General features: G+C 38.4%; 1 protein-coding gene across 1 annotated transcript in view; it reads left to right on the forward strand.

Annotated features, from left to right (window-relative positions):
• ZYG11A (zyg-11 family member A, cell cycle regulator) overlaps window positions 1-27,184 on the forward strand; it is a 137,956-nt gene that overhangs the window by 82,872 nt on the left and 27,900 nt on the right. Inside the window, exons 5-13 of the mRNA XM_007945960.1 lie at window positions 3,241-3,417; window positions 7,128-7,192; window positions 8,432-8,531; window positions 8,619-8,672; window positions 13,323-13,484; window positions 13,562-13,606; window positions 21,891-22,085; window positions 23,954-24,015; window positions 24,405-24,502. Of these exons, the coding sequence (XP_007944151.1) occupies window positions 3,241-3,417; window positions 7,128-7,192; window positions 8,432-8,531; window positions 8,619-8,672; window positions 13,323-13,484; window positions 13,562-13,606; window positions 21,891-22,085; window positions 23,954-24,015; window positions 24,405-24,502 (958 nt within the window). The remainder of the gene's footprint in view (window positions 1-3,240; window positions 3,418-7,127; window positions 7,193-8,431; window positions 8,532-8,618; window positions 8,673-13,322; window positions 13,485-13,561; window positions 13,607-21,890; window positions 22,086-23,953; window positions 24,016-24,404; window positions 24,503-27,184) is intronic.

The following is a 27,184-nucleotide window of genomic DNA, read 5'->3' on the forward strand; positions in this document are numbered from 1 at the left end:
TATGTATCTGTCATTAAACCAATACCAGGCAGTTTTGACTACTGTGGCTGTATAGTAGGTTTTGAGATCTGGCAGTGTAAGACCTCCTACTTTGTTCTTTTTCTTCAATAGTGCTTTGCTTATCCAGGGTCTCTTTTCTTTCCATATAAGGTTAGTGATTGGTTTTTCCATATCCTTAAAAAATGTTGATGGGATCTGGATTCAGATTGCATTGAATGTTTAGATTGCTTTGGATAGAATTGATATTTTCACAATGTTCAGTCTTCCTATCTATGAGCGTGATATGTTCCTTCATTTATGTAGATCTCTTATGGTTTCTTGAAGTAGTTTTTTATGGTTTTCTTTGTACAGGTCTCTTGTGTCCCTGGTAAGAAGTATTTTATTCCCAGGTATTTTATATTTTTGGTAGCTATTGTAAATGGTATTGATTTCCTTATTCCTTCTTCTTCAGCAATCTTTTTGCTGGTATAGAGGAACCCAACTGATTTTTGGATGTTGATCTTGTATCCTGCCACAATGCTAAATCTTTCAATTAGTTCCAGTAGATTTTTGACTTGAGTCTCTTGGGTTTTCTAGGTATAGGATCATATCATCAGCAAATAGGGATAGTTTGACTTCTTCCTTACCAATTTGGATGCCTTTGATTTCCCTTTCCTGCCTTATTGCCCTGGTTAGGACTTCCAATACAATGTTGAATAGAAGTGGCAATAGAGGGCATCCTCCTCTGATTCCTGTTCGCAAGGGGAATGGTTTCAGTCTCTCTTTGTTACGAATAATGTTGGCTGTTGGTTTTGCATGTTGTTGTTGTTGTTGTTGTTATGTGCCGTCGAGTTGGCCCCAACTCATATCACTACGGAAGTAGGATTGCCCAACCTTCCTTCCGAGGAAGGTTGGGCAATCCTACTTCCGTAGTGATACTGCCTGGGAAACCCAAGGAGGGGTTGCTATGAGTCGAGTTGGCCCCAAAGGTTTTGCATAGATGCCCTTTATTATGTTGAGGAATGTCCCTTCTCTTCCTATTTGCTGAGAGTTTTGATCAGGAATGGATGTTGGATTTTATCAAATGCCTTTTCTGCATCCATTGATATGATCATGTGGTTCTTCTCCTTTCTTTTATTTATGCGGTGGATGACTTTGATTGTTTTTCTAATGTTGAACCATTCTTGCATACCTGATAAGAACCCCATTTGGTCATAATGATTTTCTTGATATGTTCTTGGAGTCTATTAACTAGGATTTTGTTGAAGATTTTTGCATCTATATTCATGAGGGATATTGTTCTTTAGTTTTTCTTTTGAGGGATGTCTTTGCCTGATTTTGGTATCAAGGTTATGCTTGCTTCATAAAATGAGTTAGGGTGGGTCCATCCTTTTCTGTGTTTTGGAATAGTTTGAGTAGGATTGGTGTCAGTTGTTCTCTGAATGTTTGGTAGAATTCTCCGGTGAAACCATCTGGGCCATGACTTTTTTTCTTGGTAATATTTTTATGACCTGTGCAATTTCTTCTTTTGTTGTGAATCTATTCAACTTTTCCACATCAGTACATGTTAATTTGGTAAGTGGTGTGTATCTAGTAATCTGTTCATTTCTTCCAGATTTTCAAATTTGTTGGAGTACAGTTCTCGATAGTATCCTGATATTATCCTTTTTATTTCAGTTGGTTCTGTTGTGATATTACCCATTTCGTTTCTTAATTGTGTTATTTGTACTCTCTCCTTCTTTTCCTTTGTTAAATATGCCAGTGGTTTGTCAATTTTATTGATGTTTTCAAAAAACCAACTTCTGGTGTTGTTGATTTTTTCTTTTGTCTTTCTATTTTCTGTTTCATTGATTTCTGCTGATATCTTGATTATTTCCTTTTTTCTAGTGACTGTAGGCTTTTCTTGCTGTTCTTTTTCTCATTACTGGAGATGCTGATTTACAGTGTTGATTTTGGCTCTTTCTTCTTTTTTGATGTGTGCATTTATTGCTATAAATTGGCCTCTGATCACTGCTTTTGCTGTGTCCCAAAGATTTTGGTAAGTTGTGTTTTCATTCTAGTTTGATTTAAGGAAATTTTGAATTTCACTTTTTATTTCCTCTCTTTGCCAGTCTTTTTCAAGCATGGTGTCGTTCAATTTCCAGATGTTTACTCTCTTTCCATTGATCTTCCTTTTGTTGGTTTCTAATTTGATAGCATTGTGATTCTCAGAAGATGCTTTTTAGTATTTCAATATTTTTAAATTTATGAAGGCTTGCTTTATGGCCTAACCTATGGTCTATCATGGAAAATGTTCCATGTGCACTGGAAAAGAATGAGTATTGTGCTGTTGTTGGGTGAAGTACTCTGTAGATGTCTATAAGGTCAAGTTGGTGGATTGTATTGTTTAGCTCTTCTGCATCTTTGTTAAGTTTCTTTCCAGTTGTTCATTGAAAGTGGTGTATTAAAGTCTCCCACTATGACTGTGGAGTCATCTATTTGCCTTTTCATGTCTTTTAAGTCTGATTTATGTATTTTGGGGTTCTTTCATTGGGTCCATAGATATTTATTATGCTTATATCTTCATGTTCAATTGATCCTTTAATCATTATATAATGTCCTTTCTTGCTCGTATGGTGGTTTTTGTTTTAAAGTCAGTTTGATCAGAAGTTAATATTGCCTTCCCCCAGTTATTTTTTACTGCTGCTTCTTTTGGTGTTGATTGTGGATCCAGGTAATACGAAATTTTTGACAACTTCAATCTTTTCTTCATTATCATGATGTTGCTTTTATTTGTCTAGTTGTGAGGATTTTTGTTTTCTTTATGTTGAGGTTAGGCAGCACTTTATTCATACCTTTTTTACTGTGCTTTTTTCAGTTTTGTGGTTTTTGGCATCCCTCATGGTTTTAACTTGCTAATGAGTGATATTTCTCTCACAAAACTTTAAACTAAGGAACAGGGTATATTTGTGTTTACTCTAGTGCCTTTCACAGTGCCTTGCATGGTGGGGATTGATAAATTAGTATGAAATTAAATAATTTTATAGATGAGAAAACCAGATGTCCAGAGAAGGACAGTGACCTGTCCAAAGTCCCACAGGTAGTTAATGTCTACATTTGAATTAGAAAGTATCGCTACAGTATTTTCATGTCCTAAAGAAAATATGCAGAATGTAGGGAACACCTGTTACTGTCTCAGTAAGCTTTGCCAATTAGCACCAAAACTAGACATATAGATATAGTAATGTTATTGTATGCCACTAAAATCAATTTCATCTTCAGCTTGTGACTATAGGAATGAGGAATCATCCACTGGATTTGCCAGTGCAATTCACAGCCAGTGCCTGTGCTCTCAACTTAACACGCCAGGGCTTGGCCAGGGGGATGCCTGTTCGCCTCTTATCAGAGGTCACCTGTCTACTTTTCAAGGCTCTGAAAAATTTCCCCCATTACCAGCAGGTAATTTGAATTTATTACTTGATTGTGCTTTTTACTTTAGGACAAATATGTGAAGAAATATGTATTACTTAGTTCTCGTTTTTGAATCCTACTTGAGAGAAAAGAAATAGATAAGAAATGTATGTTTACTATAGAATATATGGATAAGCAATGAGGTTAAAAATTTTTAAATGACTCATAAACCATATAACTAGCAACATGTACTACTAACAGTTTGATATATCCTTATAGATTTATAAATCTGTTCCTTTTTACATATTTGTTCGATTTGATTTAGCTAAGTATAAGTAGTTTTAAATATATTTTTATTTCCTTTTGTAAATTTCCTTTCATCATGTCCTTTTTCTCTTTTGTATTATTTTTGTCTTTCTAATTTTTCTAATGCTTTGTATATGTGTAACATTTGTATATGTGTAACATTTACAAATGTAAACATTTGTAAAAGAAGAAAATCCAGAAGTGAACCCATACATACACCAAAAAAACCAAGCTCACTGTCATCAAGTCGGATCCGATTCATAGTGACCACTCCTTGGGTTTCTGAAGCAGTATCACTGCAGAAGTAGATTGCCCAGACTTCCTTCTGAGGAGTGGCTGGTGGGTTTGAACCGCCAGCCTTCTGGGTAGCAGTCCAATGCCTTAGGCACTACACCATTTGTCTTTCTTATTTTTCTAATGCTTTATATACGTGTAATAGTAAACACTTGAAACAGAAGAGAATCCAGAAGTGGACCCATACATATGTAAAAAAAAAAACCAAAAAACCCCACTGCCATTGAGTCAATTCCAACTCATGGCAACTGTATAGGATAGAGTAGAACTGCCCTATAGGATTTCCAAGGCTGTAAATCTTTACGAAAGTGGACTGTCACATCTTTTTCCCATGGAGTGGCTGGTGGGTTCAAACCATCAACCTTTGGTTAGCAACTGAGTGCTTTAGCCACTGTACCACCTTGGGTCCTAAACACATACATTGTCCATTGATAGTCAATAAAAATGCTAAAATAATTAAGTTGCACTGAATCTTAGATCTCAGTGTAAATACTAAAACTATACAACTTCTTTGAGAAAATAAGTAGCCAACAGTAAAGGGGAAACGTTTCTTAAATAATTGGTATTCATCAAAATTAAAAGTTTCTCACAATTTTTTTTTTTTTTATGAAAGTGTTAGCCATAGACTGGGAAAAATGTCATATTTGTGTGTGTGTGTGTGTGTGTGTATGTATGTATGTATATATGCATGTATATATGTATATGTACACTAATGTATTGTTGTTAGGTGCTTTCAAGTGAGCTTCAACTCATACTGACCCTATGTACAACAGAATGAAACACTGCCTGGTCCTGTGCCAGCCTCACAATCCGTGGTATACTTGAGCACATCATTGCAGCCACTGTTTCAATCCATCATGTTGAGGGCCTTCCCCTTTTTTGCTGACCTTCCACTTTACCAAGCATGAGATCCAGGGAAAGGTCTCTTCTGACAACACTCATGTATATACATATACATTCATGCATATACACATACATATGTGTATGTATAGTGTGTGCACATATATACATGTATGTGTGTGTGCATATATATGACAGAGTACTTTCATCCATAATATGTATGTGTGTGCATATATATGACAGCATACTTTTATCCAGAAATATAAAGTACTCTAAAGTCAGTAATAAAAAGACAAACATGCCAATTTTTTTAAAGAACAAAAGATTTGAAGAGACACTTGAGCAAAGAAGATACATGAGATAGATGGCAAGTGAACATGTGAAAAGATGCTCAGTGTCTTTAGTTGTTAGAGTAATTCAAATCAAAACCACAATGAGATATCCTCATACATCCCCTAGATTGGCTAAAAATATAAGACTGACAATACCCAAATAATGTGACAAGGGTGTGGAGCAACTAGAATTCTCAGATTGCTGATGGGACTGTAAAATGATACAGTAATCAGTTCAGTGGTTTGATAGTTTCTTAAAAATTTAATTATGCACCTTTCATACTACCCAGCCATTCCACTCCTAGGTATTTACCAAAGATAAACAAAACCATTTATCTATATAAAATCTACACATGAATATTCATGGTAACATTTATTTGTAATCACAAAAAACTGGAAGCAACCCAAAAGTCCAATAATAGGTGAATGGTAAAAGGAATGAAATACCAATACATGAACAACAAGGAGGAATCTCTAAAACGTAGGCTTAACGAAATAAGTCAGAACCTTAAAAAGACAAATGTAGTCTATAATTACAATAATTTTTCTGAGGCTCTGGTTTGCAAGGTTGGTATTAAATAGAATGGGCACAACAGAACTCATTAGAGCAATGGAAATATTTTATATATTGATTGTGTTGGTGGTTACACTGCTGTATAAATTGGTCAAATCTAATTGCGTATTTTAAAATGAGAGTTGACTTTTTAAAAAAAATGTGGGTGGTCTTCCTCATTTATGAAATCCGTGTTTCCAAAGACACATGGAAACAATTAGTCCAAGGGAGTGGTACACCATGCGATCCTCAGCCTGTACGACTATGAGACCAGAAGAACTAGATGGTGCTCAGCCACCACTGTCAACCACTTGGAGGGGGATCTATGTAGAAGATCCTGGATAGAGTGGGAATACAATGTGGAATAAAACTCAAAATCATTTAAAAAATAAAGGGCGGGGGGTGGAACCAAGTTTGCTGGTCTGATAGAGCCTGGTGGAACCACTGAGACTGGCCCCTACCTGCTTTTCATATCTCAAATTGAACATACTCCTGTGGCTTTTGGGCAAACAAAAGATAGGCATATGAGCTAAACATTTATATTAGATAGATACACTCCTTGGAGAGATAAGTCATGGGAGAATAGAAGGGTTGTGTATACACCAGGAGACAGCTCCAAGGGCAGGAGTGCATGTGAGGGAAGGACACAGGGAAGAGAGGTGGCTATGGGGAGGAAGTAGGAGGAGAACTGTTGCATTGTGGGAAATTGCAGCCAATGTCATGAGACAAAGTGTATGTGAACTGCTGTATAGAAGATGAATTTGCTCTGTAAACTTTCACCCAAATCACAATAAAATTAAAAAAAAAATCTGTATTTCTATCTTCTCTTAAAAATTAGAAGATCCTGCTCTACTCTGTTGTTTCACATCCAGCTTTCTTCTCTTCTTCACTTACTTTTGTTACTGTGTACTTCCTGTTGGCATTTTAGGGTTGCTGTCCCTACCTCAGATATACTCTCCACTTCTGTTATGTGGCCTACTTGGGGCCTTTCAAAGAGTTGTTTTTCTATTTGTGTACCTTTCCTCATACACATTCTTTTCCCAGGAGGTCTTCCCTCTCTCTCTCTTCTATGTAAAGGCTCAGTTCTTAGGTAGAAAGTAGAAGCTCTCTTTCAGAGGTACATACCCAGTCTGACAAATATATTTGTCATTCAACAGATGGCCAGGGTTTGGGTGGGTCATCTGTACTGATACACAGACAGGCCACTTTCCACCTGGATTCTTCCAGGGTCCAGGGGAACACACTCTTCTTTGTCGGGGGGGAAAAAAAAAGTATGTATGTGAGGAGGGACTCAGAAAGGACCAGGTACATAGAGTGCCTTTAATAAAAAAGAAACCAAAAAACTCATTGCTAGCACTTTCCAAATGTTACAAACCTTCGTTCAGAGTAGAATATACATTTGCTGAAAATTATTTTTCTTTATTCCCTAAAAGTTACAGAAGAATTGTCTTCTCTCCTTAACCAATTCCAGGATTCTTGTGGATGTTCCATTTGACAGGCAAGTATAAATCTTGGTCATCTGATTGGGATGTTGACCAGTATTACTCTGAGCATTGTTGGACTTTTGGTTATTTCCTTAGCACAGGCCTGATTAGGGCTGGGATAGGGTTTTTGGGGAGAAGACTCTACTGAGCCTTTTTCACAGAAATGTGGTTGGTGTACCTTACTTGCAGTGTCTCCTGAAGTGTGATTTCAGTGCAGGGCAGTGGGTAAGAACATGGACTCTGAAGTCAAGCATTATTGTTGTTGTTGTTATGTGCCGTTGAGTTGGACCCTACTCATAGCGACCCCTGCTTGGGTTTCTGAGGCAGTATCACTAAGGAAGTAGATTGCCCCTTCTTCCTTCTGAGGAGTGCCTAGTGGGTTTGAACCGCCAGCCTTCTGGTTAGCAGTCAGGTGCCTTAACCACTATGCTACCAGAGCTCCTGAAGTCAAGCATACTTGGATTCAAATTCTAGCTCTTGGATTATCTTTCACCATAAATTTCCTTATTTGTAAAGTGGTGATTCCTAAGAGGATTAAATATGATAATGTTTCAAAAGTATTTGTGACAGCTTAGGAAGTATGGGGCTGTTTTAAATATTAATCATTCTGTTTGATATTATTAATAACTTTAAAAAATCATCATCCTATACATTCCAAAGGGATTCTTCTTGAGACCTTTGTAATCTTCCATATTCATGAATTTAAGAACATAGGAGTCGCTGCAGACAGCAGAAAAATTAATCACAGGCTGAACAAAGCCTCTTTGATCTGTGTGTGGGGGTTGTAGGCTAACCTGGTGTAGCTGAGTGATTTGTTTGCTATGGCATGAAGGCTGGCGGTTCAAACCCCCCAGCTGCTCCTTGGAAGGAAGGTTGGGCAATCTACTTCCATAGTGTTAATGCCTCTGAAACCCAAGGAAGGGTCTCTGTGAGTCAGATCTGACTCAAGGGCACATAACAACACCACCACCAATTCAAATTACAAATGAATTACAACTTCTTTTTCAGACCCATCAAAGTAGAAACTGTCTTTCTCAGAATCCTGTGCGTTTCACTCATGTGCTTACAAATATGTTCTCCCCCCACCCCAATCGCTGTTTGCCAAATGTCCTTGGTTTTCATAGCTGAAGTTTTGGAAATCCAAGGCTATTTCTATTACAAAATTTAGAGGCGGAAGGCTGTGTGATTTCTTCTCTCCTCACATACAATTCCACAAACTTTCTTTTGTGAGAAAAATCAGTACTGTTTTTCAGATTTGATGCCGCCAAGTTTGTAATGAGATGGCTCTGTAAGCACGAAAACCCCAAGATGCAAACAATGGCAGTGAGCATCACCTCTATTTTAGCCCTGCAGGTATGTGGTTTCTAAAGGCAAGATTGCTCTCTCCTAGGTCCCCATTGAGTTTCTGTATTTCACATTGGGTTTTCTGTTTACTTATAGCTCTCACCTGAACAAACCGCACAACTCAAGGAAGAGGTCTTCATGGCAGTCAAAGTAGGTTGATTGTCACTTTTGAAACCTTTTTGTTGTTAAATGAAAGTAATTCATGAATTTAGTTTTGAAAATCAAATCCTTCTAAAAGACCTATAATGAAAAATATGGGTATGATTTTGTGAATCTGTATGTGAAAAATCTGTCATTTCAGCTCCCCAAAGGAATCTACTCTCTAGTGTAACTAATTTCTTCTGGTACTTACCCTGACATTTCTCAGTTAAATACTTACACAGCAATTCCTTGATTTATCAGTTTTAGATATATCTGTTGACTTTTCTGCCATAGTAAATCTGGGCTTTGCTCTCCTACATATATCTATGTATTAACCTCTTCCAGGGACCCCCAACAAATTTGTATCACAATTTTTAATAAATCATTAATCAGTATTTGCATTATTTTGGTTATACTGACATTGCTCACTAAAAAATGTATGTATCATTGCACTTCTTTTGAGATGACGTTTGAGCTGATCTTTTTGAAAAAAATTTTAGTGTCCTTTATATTTCAAGTGAATTGTCTGTTTATGGCCTTTATAATTTTTCTTTTGGCTGTTGGCTTTTGTCTAATTTATAGTATTTCTTTATTCATTTAGAAAATAAGCCTTTGACTGTGATATGAGATGGATGTATTTTCCTCAGTTTGCTGTTTGTCTGGCTTTACGTTATTTATGGCATGTTTTGCCATATGTTGTTGTTGTTGTGTGCCATCAAGTTGGACCCAACTCATAGCGACCCCTCCTTGGATTTCTGATGCAGTATCACTATGGAAGTAGATTGCCCCATCTTCCTTCCGAGGAGTAGTTGTTTAACTACTGTAGTTAATTTTGTTTATATTTTTGTTTTTTAATCTATTTCTTTTTAATGCCTCTGGGATTGTTGGCATAGTTTAAATGTATTCTCCTGTTTCTTGGAGTATATATTTTTTAAATTCTCCATGTTTTTTATGTACTGTTTCTCTGCTTTCTCTCTTTTTTAAAAAAGCACATACAAATATTTGATTCATTTGGGAATTTTTGAGCTATAGTGATCTATTTTTATTTTTCTTCTTAGTGTATACCCAGTTGCTCCAATGCCCTTTATTGAATAATTTATCTTAAATCCATTTTTATTATATACTAAATTCCCTTGTATATTTGCATCTATTTCTGAACTCTGCTCTGTTCGATTACTTTGTGTGTCTATTTACATGGTAAAAACTAAAACCAAACTCACTGCTGTAGAGTTGGATCCGACTCATAGCCACCCCTCCTTGGGTTTCCGGGGCAGTATCACTATAGTAGTAGATTGCCCAACTTTCCTTCCAAGGAGTAGCTGCTGGGTTTGAACCACCAGCCTTCTGGTTAGCAGTGAAATGCCTTAGGCATTACTCCTCCAGAGCTCCTATTTACATGATAGTGTTACTTTTTAGGTGCCCTCGTGGTACAGTGGTTAATGTTTAGCTGTTAACCAACCAGTCAGCAGTTTGAACCTACCAGCTGCTCTGCAGGAGAAGGAACGAGGAAGCCTCCTTCCCTAAGATTTACAGCCTTGGAAACCCAAAGGGGCAGTTCTACTCTGAGTCGGAATCTACTCAATGGCATTGGGTTTTTTACTAACTGGTTAAGTGAAAATGGTTGTCTTTTTCTTCTTACATGATAGTTAATATACATGAAAGAAAATAAAGCATAAATACTAGCTTGTGTCCAGAAATACTCTGACCTAAAATGACACATAGGAATCTGTGTTGAAGTGAGCCATTGGTTTTCTTAAGCTGTGACATAATGTGTCTATAATATTGGTATTATACTCCTGCCACACTGGCCTGCTCAGTGACCTAGCCCATTGCTGTCGATTTTGACTCACAGCAACCCCAAAGGACAGAGTAGAACTGCCTCATAGGGTTTCCAAGGCTGTAATCTTACGGAAGCAGATTGTCGTCACATCATTCTCCCACAGAGTAACTGGTGAGCTCCTTCAGTGTTCTAGAATAGCACATTTTTTCTTGCTTCAGAACTTTGCTCTTTCTTCTCCGTAAGCATGCTCTTCCAACCTCAAGTCCCCATTCCTTCCTTGGCTGGCCTATGTTTTTTTCTTGTGGTCTTAGGTTATCTTACCTTTGTATATAAACCCTTTCTTATGTAAATTCTTAGGTTTTTACATGTTTCCTTTAAAAAAACTTAATAAAACTTACAATTCTTTAATATAGTTGAGGAGAACTATAAAAGCTCTTTGTTTTGTGTGTCTCTCCTACCTGACATAGAAAGTCTTGAGTAAACATTCTGATTAAATGAATAATGGAATAGCTGCTATGGACTTAATTATGAGTGCTAGCTATTACCAAGCACTGGACTGAGTGCTCGTTAAACTTTTGTTTGTTTGTTTTAATTTCATCCTCATAGAAATCTTAAGTTGTTGTTGTTGTTAGGTGCTGTCGAGTCATCTCTGACCCACAGCCACCCTATGTACAGTAGAACAAAACATTGCCCAGTCCTGTGCCAGCCTCACAATCCTTGTTATACCTGAGCCCATTGTTGCAGCCACTGTGTCAATCCATCTCATTGAGGGTCTTCCTCTTTTTCATTGACCCTCCACTTTACCAAGCATAATATCCTTCTTCAGGGAATGCTTCCTTTTGACAACATGACCACAGTAGGTGAGACGAAGTCTGGCCATTCTCGCTTCCAAGCAGCATTCTGGCTACACTTCTTCCGGGACAGATTTGTTAGTCCTTTTAGCAGACCATGCATGGTACTCTTAACATTCTTCTCTAACACCACACTCAAAAGCATCAACTCTTCTTCGGTCTTCCTTGTTCATTGTACAGCTCTCGCATACATATGACGTGATTGTAAATACCGTGGCTTGGGTTAGGCATATCTTAGCCTTCAAGGAGACATCTTTGCTCTCCATCACTTGAAAGAGGTTCTTTGCAGCAGATTTGCCCAATGCAATATGTTGTCTGATGTCTTAACTGGTGCTTCCATTGGTGTTGATTGTAGAACCAAGTAATATGAAGTCCTTGACAATTTCAGTCTTTTCTTCATCCATCATGACTGCTTATTGGACCAGTTCTGGGGATTTTTGTTTCTTAATATTGAGGTATAATCTATACTGTAGACTGAGGTCTTTAATCTTCATTAGTAAGTGCTCATCCTCACTTTCAGCAAGCAAAGTTGGTGTCATCTAAGTATCGCAGGTTGTTAATGAGTCTTCCTCCAATCCTGATGCCACATTCTTCTTCATATAATCCAGCTTCTCGGATTATTTGCTTATGATACAAATTGAATAAATATGGTCAAAGGATACAACCCTGATGCACTCCCTTCTTGATTTTCAAGTATGCAAAATCTCCTTGTTCTGTTCAAACAACAGCCTCTTGATCTATGTACAGATTCCTCATGAGTACAGTCAAGTGTTTTGGAATGCCCATTTTTCTCAACATTATCCAGCATAGTCAGTAAAACATAAGTAAACATCTTTCTGTTATTCTTTGATTTCAGCCAAAATCCATCTAACATCAGCTATGATATCCATCGTTCCATGTCCTTTTCTGAATCCTGCTTGCATTTCTGGAAGCTCTCTGTCAATATACTGCTACAACCGTTTTTGAATTATCTTCAGCAAGATTTTACTTGCATGTGATATTAATGATACTGTTTGATAATTTCCACATTCTGAGGGATCACCTTTCTTTGTAATGGGTACAAATATGGATCAGTTGGCCAGGTAGTTGTCTTCCAAACCTCTTGGCATAACGAATTGAATGCTTCCAGTCCTGCACTCACTCTGTTTGTCGAACATCTCAGTGGGTATTCTGTCAATTCCTGGAGCTTTGTTCTTTGCTACTTCCTTCAGTGCAGCTTCTACTTCTTCCTTCAATGCCATTGGTTTTTGAACATATGCCACCTCCTGAAATGGATGAATATTGACCAGTTCTTTTTGGTACAGTGACTCTGTCTATTCCTTCCATCTTCTTTGGATGCTTCCTGCATCATTCAATATTTTGCCCATAGAATCTTTCAATATTGCAACTCGAGGCTTAAATTTTTTCCTCAGTTCTTAGAGCTTGAGAAATGCCAAGCATATTCTTCCCTTTTGGTTTTTTAATTCCAGGTCTTTGCACATTTCATTATAATAATTGGCTTTGTCTTCTCAAGCTGCTCTTTGAAATCTTCTGTTCAGGTCTTTTATCTTGTCATTTCTTCCATTTGCTTGAACTACTCTCTCTGCTCAAGGGCAAGTTTCAGAGTCTTCTGACATCCATTTTGGTCTTGTCTTCCTTTCCTGTCTTTTTAATGATCCCTAATTTTTTTCATGGATCATGTTCTTGATGTCATCCCACCATTCCTCTGGTTTTCAGTCGTTGGTGTTCAGTGCATCAAATCTGTTCTTTAGGTGGTCTCTAAATTCAGGAGGTATATTATCAAGTTCATATTTTGGTTCTCGTGGACTCGTTTTAATTATCTTCAGCTTCAACTTGAACTAGCATAACCTTAAGAGGTAGGTATAATTCATTTTATAAGAGAAAATGGATCACACAGTTTTTAAGTGGTGGAACTTGGGTTAAGAACCCAGCTTTGATTCTATAGCTCTACTTAACAATTGCTTTCTGTATACTGGAATGGACTCTCAGTTATTAGAGCATCTAACTCCCTTTCTCTTTGGTTTTTAGGAACTTCTAGCAATAGTAAAACAGAAGATGACTGAGAATTTAGATGATGTCACCCTCTTGTTTACTTTGAAAGCACTTTGGAACCTTACAGATGAGTCTCCAGCTGCCTGCAAGCACTTTATTGAAAATGAAGGATTGGCAACCTACATCCAGGTTTTAGAGGTGAAAAAACAGTTGAGTTTATACGTAAAGGTTGTTTCTTCATGATAAAGTAACCAACCTATGTATTCTTTTGACAGACTTTTTCAGAGTCAGCCATACAAAGCAAAGTCCTTGGCCTTTTGGTAAGATGAATTGTTTTGTGTTAATTCTAATTACTTCAAAAAGAAGAAAAGTAATACTTACATACCTTCTGTGTGCTGAGCGCTGTTGTAAGTGATTGATTAACATGTATTAACTCATTTTTTTCTTCATATCTAAATACCATTGTGTATCACTCATCTATTCCTGTGAATGAACTATAACTTATGGCTTAAAACAATATCTTTTTTATTTACTTATGATTTTGTGAGTCAGCTGCTTAGGCTAGGCTCAATTGTACCAGTTTTTCTGCTGGTGGGTTAACTCATGTAGCTTCAGTCATGTGGTGGCTCCACTGGCACTATATGGTCTAAGATGGCCTGACTCTCATTTCTGGCAGCTGATATCTAGTACTGGCCTGGGCTTCTTAACATGGCATTCTCACAGCAGCAATAGAGTACAAGCTTCCCTGTACAAGTGCTTCTTAAACTGCTTCTTATGTCACATTTGCTAATATCCCATTGGCCAAAGCAAGTTGCATGGTTAAGCCCAGCATAAAGGATTTGGAGAAATAGACTCTATACTGCTTGATGGGAGGAACAATGAAGTCACATTGCCAAGGGATGTATAAATAGGGTAAGAGAAAATGTGGCATGTTCTATACTCCACAACACATTATTATCCACATTTTTATAAATACAGATTCTGAGGAAGAGACATGGTATTTACCCAAAGTCACCTAGGTAGTAAGCCAGAATCCGAGTTCAAATGTAGGCATTCTGCCTCAAGAATTCCTGACATTAACTACTTTACTATAATTCTTCTTTATTAATATAAGTAATTTTTCAGAAATTTCTTTGTTTAGACTTCTGTACTGCCTCTCTATCAGGATATTCCATAATTGAGAAATTTCTTTATTTCTTAAAGATAATGATGTACTTTTATTACAAAAAAGAAATAAAGACATATTGAACCCCTCCCATTTGCAGTGCTGAGTGCTATGGGAGCCACAGATACATGAAACATGTCAAACTGACAGAGCTTACAAGTTTACGGAGGTGGCATTAGGCATAATAAATAGCTCTGTAATTTAAGAGTGACTATGATAGGTGCTGTGGGAGCTCTGGTAGCATAGTGGCTAAGGCACTTGACTGCTCACCGGATGGCTGGCGGTTCAAACCCATCAGCCACTCCTCGGAAGGAAGGTTAGGCAATCCTACTTCCATAGTGATACTGCCTCGGAAACCCAAGGAGGGGTCGCTATGAGTCAGGGCTGACTCGACGGCACATAACAACAACAACAACAACATGATAGGTGCTGTAAGGAGCTCTCGTAGCATAGTAGATAAGGCATTTGGCTGCTAACCAGAAGGTCAGTGAGTGGTTCAAACCCACCGGCCATTCTCTGAAAAGGAGATGGGGCAGTTTACTTCTGTAAAGATTTACAGCCTCAGAAACCTAATGAGAGTTGGTATAACTTGGAATCAACTCAAGGGCACTGAGTTTGGTTTGATATGGAAAATGCTAGGAAAGGCACAAAGTCCGGTGGGAACCTTTGATTGTAGATCTAGAATCTAGATCATGAACTCCTTGAAAGTAAGGACTGTCGAAACATGAAATGTGAAAGAAAGGCTTCACAGAGAGGAATAAATGCTTAATATTAGAAATTTGGAAGGTACAGAAAGTCGAAGGAGGAAAGGAAAAAGTCATTTTTGGCTAGGGATGATGAAAAAATGTAATCATTTGAGGAACATATAATACAGAATATGTAGAATTTGAGGAGGAGATGGGAAGGAAATAAGCAATACAAAATTAGGCCAGAAAGGTGGATTGATATATCCTATACAATGCTAAGTACCCTAGTACTAAGGGATCTGTAGTGGTTAAGTTTGTGTGTCAACTTGGCTGGGCTGGCTGAGTGGCTGGGCAGCTGGTAGTAGTTATTCCCCATGATGAGAGTGGCAATCAGCTCTATGGTGGGACCTACCACAAGCAGCTGAGTAGCTGCCTTAGGGATGTGGTCTGCTTCCTGTATATAAGGAGAAGCCTTGGGAATGGTCTCTAGCTTATGGCACGCTTGAACACTACATGTAGCTATGTCGTTCAGCAGCCTGCCATGCTCTGGTGACCCTGGGACTTTCAGTGGACTTGAATTAATGGCCTGCTGTGTGGTTTGGTAAAATCAGGACTGTACCTTTTTGTTTGTCAACCTTGGGCTTGTCACCCTCAGCAGCTAGTAGCTGTCTGAGTGAAGAAAAGACTCTAGCTCCAGTGGGCCGGAAGCAGGAGGCAGAGGTGAAGCCCAAGGTTGAGGGGCTTTACCCAGCCCCTAAAGCCTGGCACTTTGAACTTGGCCTTAAAGCCTCCAAACTGTAAGAGAGTAAACTCCTGTTTGTTCAAGTCATCCCATTTGTGGTATATTCCTGTTAGAGTGGTACCAGGTAACCAGAACAGAATATGGTACCAAGAGAGTGGGATGCTGCTCTGACAGATACCCGAAATGTGGAAACAGGAGTGGAGTGCATCCTTGACCAGAGACACTGGAAGAGAGACCCTGGCATATGGCATGAGAAATGGCAGCAGCAGAGCCAAGAGACTGGCAGAGAGATACTGGTAGAGAGACCAGCATGGGAGACGGCAGTAGCAGAGCCCAGAGACCAGCATTAAACAGCAACAGGCTTACCAGCCCACGGAGGAGAAAACCGGGTAGGCAGCTTCCTGGCAGAGTGGGTTGTCTTCAGACATTAATTGATAGAAGAGCCCGGCTTGAAATGGAGGAGAATAATGAAGAAAAAAATGGGAAAAATGAAAAAATAAAAATAAGGAACAGTGTTAACCACAAGAAAAAAGGGGAGGAAAAAAATTAAATTAAAAAAATTTTTTTTTTTTCTTCAGCCAGGAACAGGGTAAAGAATATAAGCTGAAAACTAGGACCCGGGAGGGGAAGAATAAAGAGTAATAGTAAAAAGGATAAAATTATTATTAATAATAGTCATTTTAAAACAGACAAATACAAGCAAACTAAACACCAGAAAAAAGGAAGAGAAAAAAAATTGGTGGAGGACAGGGCAGGGCACCCAGGCTCTGTCTGAGCACACAGACTGGGATGGAGTTCCTGTTGGCCAAGAAGGTGGATGGGAGTGGGGGATGGCTGCATCTCCATTCACCAAGCGGCTATGGGGTATAAGAGTAACAAGGGGAATGTCACACTTTTCAGTCATTCAGGTCCGGAGTATCCTTGGGTTTGCTGGCAAGCAGAACCTGTTCTTAAGCCCCTGGAATCTGGGAGAGCGCTGTCTCTTTAAATATCCAAAATGGTCAAGCCTCTTGTAAGTGTTCAAAATGGCAGTGTCCTCCGGACAGGCGACAGTTCACAGCTCAACCCACCTTTCTCTTCGCTTTCTCCGTTTATTCCTGTCACCAGAGCAGTCCTCCATGCAGTCCCTGGCTAGCAGGGCTGATTTTTAGGTTAATTCTTAGATCCTACCACCACTTGGCACTCTCTAAGCTGTCTGTACTGTCAGGATTGCTGCCAGACCGCAGGTCCGTATGTCTCCTTTTTTGGTATTTTCTTGGAAATTCTTTTGCTAGTTGGGGTTTAGTCCACTTCTATATCCTTCCCTCCCAGGCTCAGGAGTCCAGGATTATCTTCTGTGTCTTTGTCGATTGGGTCCTTTTTCTTTGTTGAAGAGGGTTTGTGCAGTCTTTCTGCCTAGTCCGCCATCTTACTGGAACTCTCCTTCAGCATAGTTTCTAAGGTGTACTTTCTTGAAAGCTGCCTTTTCATTTGAACAGATAAGGAATTAAGTTCTAAGTTTGCATTTAATTGCTGTGTGTACTTTGACTGTGTGTTTAACTTATTAGGTGTCATCTGGTCAATTTCAACTCATAGCAACCCTGTGTATTACAGAATGAAACACAGCCCTTTCCTGCATCAGCCTCATGGTCATTGCTATGTTTGATTCCATTGTTACAGGCAGTGTTAATCCATTTCATTGAAGGTCTTCCTGTTTTTCACTGACCTTCTACTTTCCCAAACATAATGTCCTTCTCCAGGGAGTAGGCCTCCTGATAACATGTCCAAAATATGGAAGATGAAGTTTCGCTATCCACACATCTAAGAAGCATCCTGGTAGTACTACTTCCAAGACAGATTTGTTTGCTTTTCTGGCAGTCCATATTATATTCAGCCAATACTGCAATTCAAAGACAACAGTTCATCTTAAGTCTTCCTTATTCATTGTCCAGCTTTCACATGCATATGAGGAACTTGAAGGTACCATAGCTTGGGTCAGGTGTACCTTAATCTTCAAAGTGATGTCTTTCACTTTAAAAAGATCTCTTGCAGATTTGCCCAATGCAGTAATACATCATCTAATTTCTTGACTGCTCCTTTCATGGACATTGATTGTAGATCCCTGTAAAATTAAATTCTTGACAACTTCTGTCTTTTCTGCATTTATAAAAATGTTGGTTATTGGTCCAGTTGTGAGATTTTTGTCTTCTTTATGTTGCATATAATGTATACTGAGGGTCATGGTCTTTGATCTTTTTTAGTATGTGCTTCAAGTCTTCACTTTTAGCAAGCAAGGTTGTGTCATCAGTGTATCACAGGTTGTTATTGAGTCTTCCTCCAGTGCTGATGCTGCATATAGCCCAGCTTCTTGGATTATTCGCTTAACCTACAGATTGGAAAAGTGTGATGAAAGGACACAAGCCTGACACACACCTTTCCTGATTTTAAACCACGCAGTATACACTTGTTCTGTTTGAACAACTGCCTCTTGGTCTATTGACAGGGACCTCTTGAGCAAAATTAAGTATTCTGGAATTCCCATTCTTTGCACTGTTATCTATAATTTGTTATGATCCACACAGTTGAACACCTTTGCATAGTCAATAAAACACATGTACACATCTTTTTGGTATTCTCTGCTTTCAGCTAAGATCCATCTGACATCAGCAATGATACCCCTAATTTCACATTCTCTTTTGAATCTGGCTTAAATTTCTGGCAGTTTCTTGTCAATGTACTGCTGCAACTGCTTTTGAATTATCTTCAGCAAAATCGTACTTGCATGTGGTATTAATGATACTGTTTGATAATTTCTCCATTCTTTGAAATAAGCACAAAGAGAAAATCTCTTTCAGTTGATTGGCCAGGTAACTGTCTTCCAAATTTTTTGGCATAGATGAGTAGTAAGCACCTCTTGTGCTCCATCCATCCATCGAAACATTCCAGTTGTTATCCTGTCAGTTCCTAAAGCCTTGTTTTTCTCCAATGCCTTTAGTACAGCTTGGACTTCTTCCTTCAGTACCAGTGTTTCTTGATTGTATGCTTCCTCCTGAAATGATTGAACATTAGTCAATTCTTTGTGGTACAGTGACTCTGTGTTTTCTTTCTATCTTCTTTTGATGCTTCCTGTGTAATTTCATACTTTGCCCATAGAATCCTTCAATATTACAGCTTAAGACTTGAATTTTTTTCTTCAGTTTTTTCACCTTGAGAAATGGCGAGTATGTTCTTCCCTTTTGGTTTCCTAATTCCAAGTCTTTGCACATTTCATTATAATATTTTACTTTGTATTCTTGAGGTGCCTTTTGAAATCTTCTTTTGATTCATCATTTCTTCCATTCGCTTTAGGTATTCAGTGTTCAAGAGCAAGTTTCAAAGTCTCTTCTGGCATCCTTCCCTCCCCCCCCCCCACTTTCTTTCCTGTCTTTTTAATGACCTTTCTTCATGTGTGATGTCATCCCACAACTAGTCTGGTCTTTGGCCATTAGTGCTTAGCATGTCACATCTAATCTTGAGTTGGACAGTCTCAGGTTTGATGTACTCAAGGTCATATTTTGGGTCTCGTGACCTTGTTTTAATTTTCTTCAGCTTCACCTTGAATGTGCTATGAGCAATTTATGATCTGTTTTGTAATCAGCCCGTGGTCTTGTTTTGACTGAGGTTCTCTATCATCTCTTTCCACAAATGTAGTCAGTTTGATTCCATCCAGCAAGGTCCTTACATATAGTTGCTGTTTATGTCCTTTAAAAAAGTTGTTTCCAATGAGTAAGTCATCAGTCTTGCAAAATTCTATCATGCAGTCTCCAGTGTTGTTTCTTTCACCAAGGCCATATTTTCCAACTGCTGATCTTTCTTCTTTATTTCCATCTTTCACATTCAAGTCAACAGTAGTTATCAATGCATCTTGATTCCATATTTGATAGATTACAGACTGCAAAAGTTGGTAAAAAATCTTCAGTATTTTCATCTTTGGCATTAGTGCTTGGTATGTATATTTGAATAACAGTTGTATTAAATGGTATTCCTTGTAAGCATATGGATATTATCCTGCCACTGACACCATTTTACTTGAAGTTAGATCCTGAAATGTCTTTTTTGCCAATGCATGCAGCATCATTCCTCTTCAGTTTGGCATTCCGGGGGTAGTAGATCATATTGGGTATATGATTATCTGATTTAACCTCACTAAACCTTTTTTTCATGTGTGTGGTGGATAGACCCTATGAGCCCACCTCCCAATGATTCTAATACCATGTTCACAGTCATGTTCATACCTTTGGATAATTCCCTTCCTCTGAACATGGGCAGGACCTTTGCCTTCCTTCTAATGAATAGAATATGGCAAAGGTGATGGGATGTCACTCCTGATTACATTATTTTATGTATATGTAGAGAGAGATATTATTCTGTCTTGCTAGCAGACATGCTAGAGAGACTGTTCATTGCTAGCTTTGAAGTAGTAAGCTGCCAATGAAGTAAGTAGTTGGAGAAGTCCACTTGGCAAGGAACTATGGGCAGTCTTTAGGAGCTGAGAGTGTCTTCCAGGGAAAAAATAAAATAAAATAAAATAAAAACCACACAGAAGCCCTGAGTCTTGTAGCTATAAGGAAGTGAATTCTTCCAACAGTCTGAGTAAGTTTGGAAATGGAATCTCCCCCAGTCAAACCTACAGAGGAATGTGGCCCAGCCAACACTTTGATTGCATCCTTCTGTGATCTCTGAGTAGAGGACCTAACTAAGCCATGCCTGCGTTCCTCACCTACAGAAACTGAGATAATAAATCTGTATTTTTTAAGACACTAAATATATGATTATTTATTACACAGCATAGAAAATTAATATAATCTGTAAAAGTATTTACCACCTGCTTTTCATTCTTGTTAAAATTTAAAGGTAATATAACATGTAGTTATATATGTAGGCCTCAATAATGTTAAGTATTTGAGTCAAGCCTAGATTTGTGTTATTAGCAGTTATCAGCAGTGTGAACCTGGTAAGTCAGCCTTCCTGTCAGGTTTCTTTGTAGGATTATTTTAAGGATTAAATGAGGTAAAATATATAGAAAGTCATTATTGTTTGTCTAGTACAGAAGAATACGGTATACAGTATGGATTACATCTCAATATAAAGAAAACAAAAATCCTCACAACTGGACCAAGAAGCAGCATCACAATAAATGGAGAAAAGATTGAGATTGTCAAAGAATTCACATTTCTTGGTTCTATAATTGACGCCAATGGAAGCACCAGTCAGGACATTAGACAACATGTAGCACCGGGCAAGTCAGTCACGAAGTACTTCTTTCAAGTGCTGAGGAGCACAGATGTCTCCTTGAGGACTAAGGTGCAACTGACACAAGCCATGATATTTTCAGTCACCTCGTATGCATGTGAGAGCTGGACAATGAATAAGGAAGACCGAAGAAGAGAGGATGCTTTTGAGTTGTGGTGCTGGCGAAGAATGCTGAAAGTACCATGGACTGTTAAAAGAACTAACCGATCTGTCCTGGAGGAAGTGCAGCCGAAATGCTCCTCGGAAGCGAGAATGGCCAGACTTCGTATCACCTACTTTGGTCATGTTGTCAGAAGGGACCATTCCCTGGAGAAGGATGTCATGCTTGGTAATGTGGAGGGTCGATGAAAGAGGGGAAAGCCTTCAATGAGGTGGATTGATACAGTGGCTGCAACAGTGGGCTCAAGTATAGCAAGGATCATGGAGCTGGTGCGGGATTGGGTGGTGTTTCGTTCTGCTGTGCATGGGGTCACTATGAGTTGGAAACAACTTGACAGCACCTAACAACAACAATACTGTGCCTGGCACTTAGTAAGTGCTCGTTCAATGATTTGTTACTAGTAATGATGATGATCATTATCAAGAGGTGGGATTGTAGATATTAGGACGAATAGAGAGTCAGGAGAATGGAAGTGTTGTGAATGTATCTGAGCCAGAGTAGTAGGGAAGGAAGAAAACTCAGTTCCTAACTCTTTCCTCCTTTCCTGTTCCTGGTATTCTCTGATCCATCCAAACTATAGAACAATGTAGCTGAAGTCAAAGAGCTGTCTTCTGACCTGATGACCGAAGATGTGGTGAGGCACATCAGCAGTTTACTCCATAGCAAAGAAATGGAAGTCAGCTATTTAGCAGCAGGCATTATAGCCCATCTGGCCTCTGACAAACAGCCCTGGATGTCCCGTGACCTTCAGAGAATTGCTCTTCTCCAGGATCTGGTACAGGAAATTTTCCTCTTGTTTCCTGGATTGCATGCCTTCCTGTCATTGGTTTACTCCCTCATTTTATGAGAGCACATACTCCAGTAGCATTCTGAGATTCATGAAAGAGAAATTTTGAGATCTCACCTATTAGAAGGCCTTTATCCCTTACATTTAATGGATTTAATTCCAAGATACAGCATTTTGTTTGAAATACTTCCCTTCAGAATTTTCAAGTCATTGCTCTGTTCTCTACTTTTAAGTATCACTGTTAAAAATTCCTGTGCCATTTTTCTTTGGAAGGCTTAAGATTTTTCTTTTCAGTGTTTGGGAATCACAGTGAGGTATGTTGAATAGCTTTTTTTTCCCATTTATTATGTTGGATTCTTATTCTGGAAGCTCATTTCCTTCAGTTCTGGAAATTCTGATTTAAAAAAAAAAAAAACAACTTTATTTATTTTTCCCTCCTTTTATTTTATATATATATCTCCCCTCTCCCATTTACTTTTTCTGGGACATATTTTCTCCCTCGTTTCCCTATTTGTTGACATTTTTTTCAGCTTCTGCTCCTTTGGATTTTGTATTTCTGCTATTACATTTTTAATTTCCAGGAACTCTTTTTTTGTTCTCTGAATGCTTTTTTTTTATAGCATCCTGTTCTTGTTTCATGGTTGGTATACCTATTTTTCTTTTTAAGGATATTAGTGAAATACATAAATATTTAAGTTTTCCTCTTTATCCAAGGTCTCTATTTCCTCCAGATGTTTTTTTTTTTTTAATGTATACTTTGGTTTTATTTATTTTAGAGATTCTCTAAATGTCTGATGATCCTTAAATATCTGTTTATATATAATGTGTATGCACATATGTCAGGCTTGTCAACTATGGCTTCATTATAGAGTAATCTGGGTTAGGTGTCCCTCAATGTCTGTGTCTTTAGATCTTTTGCCCTGAACTGGTTGGAATTTCCCTGGAGAAGACAGTTCTGTTCTCCTGCATGAAAACTATATGCTTGACTACTAACAGTGTGAAAGTCCACTAAGAGAAGAGGGCTAGCAGGGATGGGAGTAGGGTAATGGTGTCTCAACATTTCATATTTAGATTTTCACTTAATCTGCCTTTTAGTATGATGTTCCCACCTTTGAATGTTCATCATGAGGATGCCTAGTCCAGAAATTCTTATTAGAGGTAGCAGAGAAGATCTGAGAATCTTTTTCAGAAGCATACTTTCAACCAATCCTATTTTCAGCCTCACGTTTAATCACACTTCCAGAAGTACTTGGTGTGTGAAATTTCTAAACCTTTTGGTGATTCTTTTCAAATTGAAGTTATTTTTAACCTTCCCCACTGCTATTGTTGTTGTTATGTGCCTTCAAGTAGGACCCTACTCATAGCGACCCTTCCTTGGGTTTCCAAGGCAGTATCACTACGGAAGTAGATTGCCCAACCTTCCTTCCAAGGAGTGGCTGGTGGGTTTGAACCGCCAGCCTTCTGGTTTGCAGTCAAGTGCCTTAGGCACTATGCTACCAGAGCTCCTTCCCCATTGCTAGATGTGCTAAACAAGTCTCCATTTCTCCATCTGATTTGTTCTTTGTGTATCTGCCTTCTCTTTTTTAAAAAGATGTTTGTTAGCCTGTTAATGGGCTTTAGGAAAAGAGTGAAGGTAAAACCATGCTCAATCTGCCATCTTTATCAGCAGACACCTCCTTATTGTTTAATTTTTTTTTTCTTTTTTTTTTTTATATTCTACACATATAGTCATTACCTAACTGGTATTTATCGTGGAAAATTATTTTGTTTGTGATTTATATGATTATAAATCACATGAAATTATGACTGTTTTAAATTGATGGAATATTAGAATCCTGGTTTCTCTTTTTTTATAGCATACAACCATCCAAAATTGGCCAAGGTCGAGTTGTAAGATGACAGCATTGGTGACCTACAGGTAAATTTCATGCTGATGATGTTTTCTCTTAAATCTTGTCTTTGATCTACTCACTGCATAGAAGCCCTGGGACAATGATAAAGTATTAGAATCAATTAGCTTTGTGTTCAAATCTTATTCTGTGATATTGCCAAAGTTACTTTTAGAAAGCGTCAAAGACTAGTTTTCCTCATCTGTAAAACAAGGCTGACAGTGGACAAGATTGAGGGTAAAATGAGATGCTGAATGTATAAAGTGTTTAACACAGGATGCATTTTTTAAATGATGGCTGGTACTGGATACTCAGCAATACACTGTGAAAAATCAAATCTGTGAGGAAAATATTAAAAACTGTTAATATATTCCTGAATATTAGCCAAAATTCTGAGTGAATCTTTGTACCCTTTTAGATCTTTCAAGGCATTTTTCCCACTCCTTGGCAACTTCTCTCAGCCAGAGGTTCAGCTGTGGGCACTATGGGCTATGTATCATGTCTGCAGTAAAAACCGTATGTATACATAATAGCTTTCCTGCCTTTCTTTTTTTGTATAATTTTTTTTTCAATTTTTTTAATAGTGATTTGAGTGAAAATTTACAAATTCACTTTCCATACAGCAGTTCACATATACTTTATCCCATGACATTGACTTCAATTTACCACAGTGCAACAGCTCCCCTTCCACTCTCTCCTGATAGTTACCTCCTCCCTATGTCCATCCCTTCATGTACTCCTGCCCCCTGAGCTGTCACCCTAGGCATAAACAGCCCTTCTTTCCCCCATGCTTGTTCTCTCCAAGGAGTGTATCTACCTCCTTGTTCAACTCATTGGCCTGTCTTTTGTTTGGCTAGAAGCTACAGGTATGGGTTCAATTTCAGACCTGAAGGGCAGGTAGGGTCAATATTCTCAGTGGTTCCACCAGGCTCTGTCAGACCAGCAAACCTGTCCCCTCTCTTTTTTCCCCCCAATGATTTTGAGTTTTGTTCCACATTGTTCTCCCTCTCTGTCCAGGATCTCCTACATAGAACGCCCTCTGAGTGGTTGACAGTGGTAGCTGGGCACCATCTAGTTCTTCTGGTCTCATAGTTGTATAGGCTGCGGATCACATGGTGTACCAGTCGCAAGGACTAACTGTTTCCATGAATCTTTGGTTTTCTTCTTTCTTCTTTGCTCTGGACAAGGAGAGAGCCATCGTTGTATCTAGATGGCTGTTTGCAAGCTTCTAAGATCCCAGTCTCTACTCGCCAAAGTAGGAGGTGGAACACTGTTTTGTGTAGTATGTTATACCAATTGAGTCCCCTGTGACTATGGTCCCAAGCCCACAGGTTCAACTACTTGGTCCTTCTGGGTAGCTGGCTGTGACCAAGAAGTGACTACAATCTTGTCCCTTGTCAGTTCTACTATACACCTGGGAATTCAGACCATACAAATACACTTATAGGACCATTGTCTGCCAACCCTATACGTGGTCTTGGGTACACTCCCCACTTCATAGACATACCTAATAGTTCAGCCTGTCCACCTATCTATCCATCCGTATAACCATGTTTGCCTTCACTGACAACGCAGTACTATATGTGCAAAAAGATTCACCTTTCTTGTCTGTACCTCCCATGTACCTCTGTCTGTCTTCCTCTTCTTCAGTGCCATCATGTTGATCGCTCATATTTGGTACATTGCCTTTCTCTTCACCCAAATCAATACTTACTTCTACCTATTCTAACAGTGTTCCCTCCCCTCCCCTCCCACCCCTGGTACCCAACAAAGAAAATTTCCTTCCATATATAAAACCGTTCCTTGAGTTTTACAGTAATGGACTAATACAATATTTGCCCTTCTGTGATTAACTTATTTCACTCAGAATAATGTCCTACAAGTTCATTCACATTATACAGTGTTTTGTAGATTCTAGGTTATTGTTTAGGGTTGCATAGTATTTCATTATGTGTAAATACCATAGTTGGTTAACCATTCCTCAGTTGATGGACACCTAGGTTGTTTCCATCTTTTGGCTATTGTAAATAGTGCTACAGTGAACATGGGTGTGCATATGTCTGTTCTTGTCATGGCTCTCACTTCTTTAGGATATACCTAGTAATGGAATAGCTGGGTCAAGTGGTATTTCTAATACCAACTTTTAAAGGAACCGCCATACTGCTTTCCACAGTGGTTGTACCATTTTACAGTCCCACAGCAGTGTATGAGAGTCCCAATCTCTCCACAGCCTTGCTAGCATTTGTTATTTTGTGTCTTGATGAACTTTGCTATTAGTGCTAGAGCAAGATGGAATCTCATGGTAGTTTTGATTTGCATCTCTCTAATGGCTAATGATCGTGAACATTTCTTCATATGTTTTTTGGCCACCTGAATATCCTCCTTGGTGTAGTGTCCATTCATGTCTTCTGCCCATTTTTTAATTGGATTATTTGTCTTTTTGTTATTGCGGTGTTGGAGTTTTTTTATAAATTCTAGAGATGAGTCCCTTGTCAGATATGTCATTCCCAAATATTTTTTCCCAATCTGTAGGTTCTCTTTTGACTCTTTTGGAGAAGTCTTTGGAAGCACATAAAATTTAATATTTAGAAAGTCTCATTCATCTAGTTTCTCTTCTGCTGTTTGTGCATTTTGGGTTATGCTTGATAGTCTGTCTGTGCCATATACTCGGGCCCCTAAATTTGACCCTAGTTTTTCCTTGAGGAACTCTATAGTTTTAGGTTTCATATTCAAGTCTTTCATCCATCTGGAGTTACTTTTTTGTGTGTATGGTGTGAGGTTCAGTTCTTGTTTCATTTTTCAGCAAATGAATATTCCGTTTTGCCAGCACCATTTATTAAAAGAAACATTCTCTTCCTCATTTAATGGATTTAGGTCCTTTGTCATAGATCAGCTGACCATAGGTCAATGGATCTATTCTGGATTATCAATTCTATTCCATTGGTCTATGTTTCTGTCATTAAACCAACATCAGGCAGTTTTGACTACTGTGGCTGTATAGTAGGTTTTGAGATCCAGCAGTTTGAGACCTCCTCCTTTCTTCTTCTTCAATCATGCTTTGCTTATCCAAGGTCTCTTTCCTTTCCATATAAAGTTAGTGATTGGTTTCTCCATATCCTTAAAAAATGTTGATGGGATCTGGATTAGGATTGCATTGCATGTATAGATTGCTTTGGGTAGAACTGACATTTTCACAAT

The sequence above is a fragment of the Orycteropus afer genome, unplaced genomic scaffold, assembly GCF_000298275.1.
Source record: "Orycteropus afer afer isolate SDZICR_OR568_19922 unplaced genomic scaffold, OryAfe1.0 scaffold00145, whole genome shotgun sequence".
Classification (NCBI taxonomy): Eukaryota; Metazoa; Chordata; class Mammalia; order Tubulidentata; family Orycteropodidae; genus Orycteropus; species Orycteropus afer.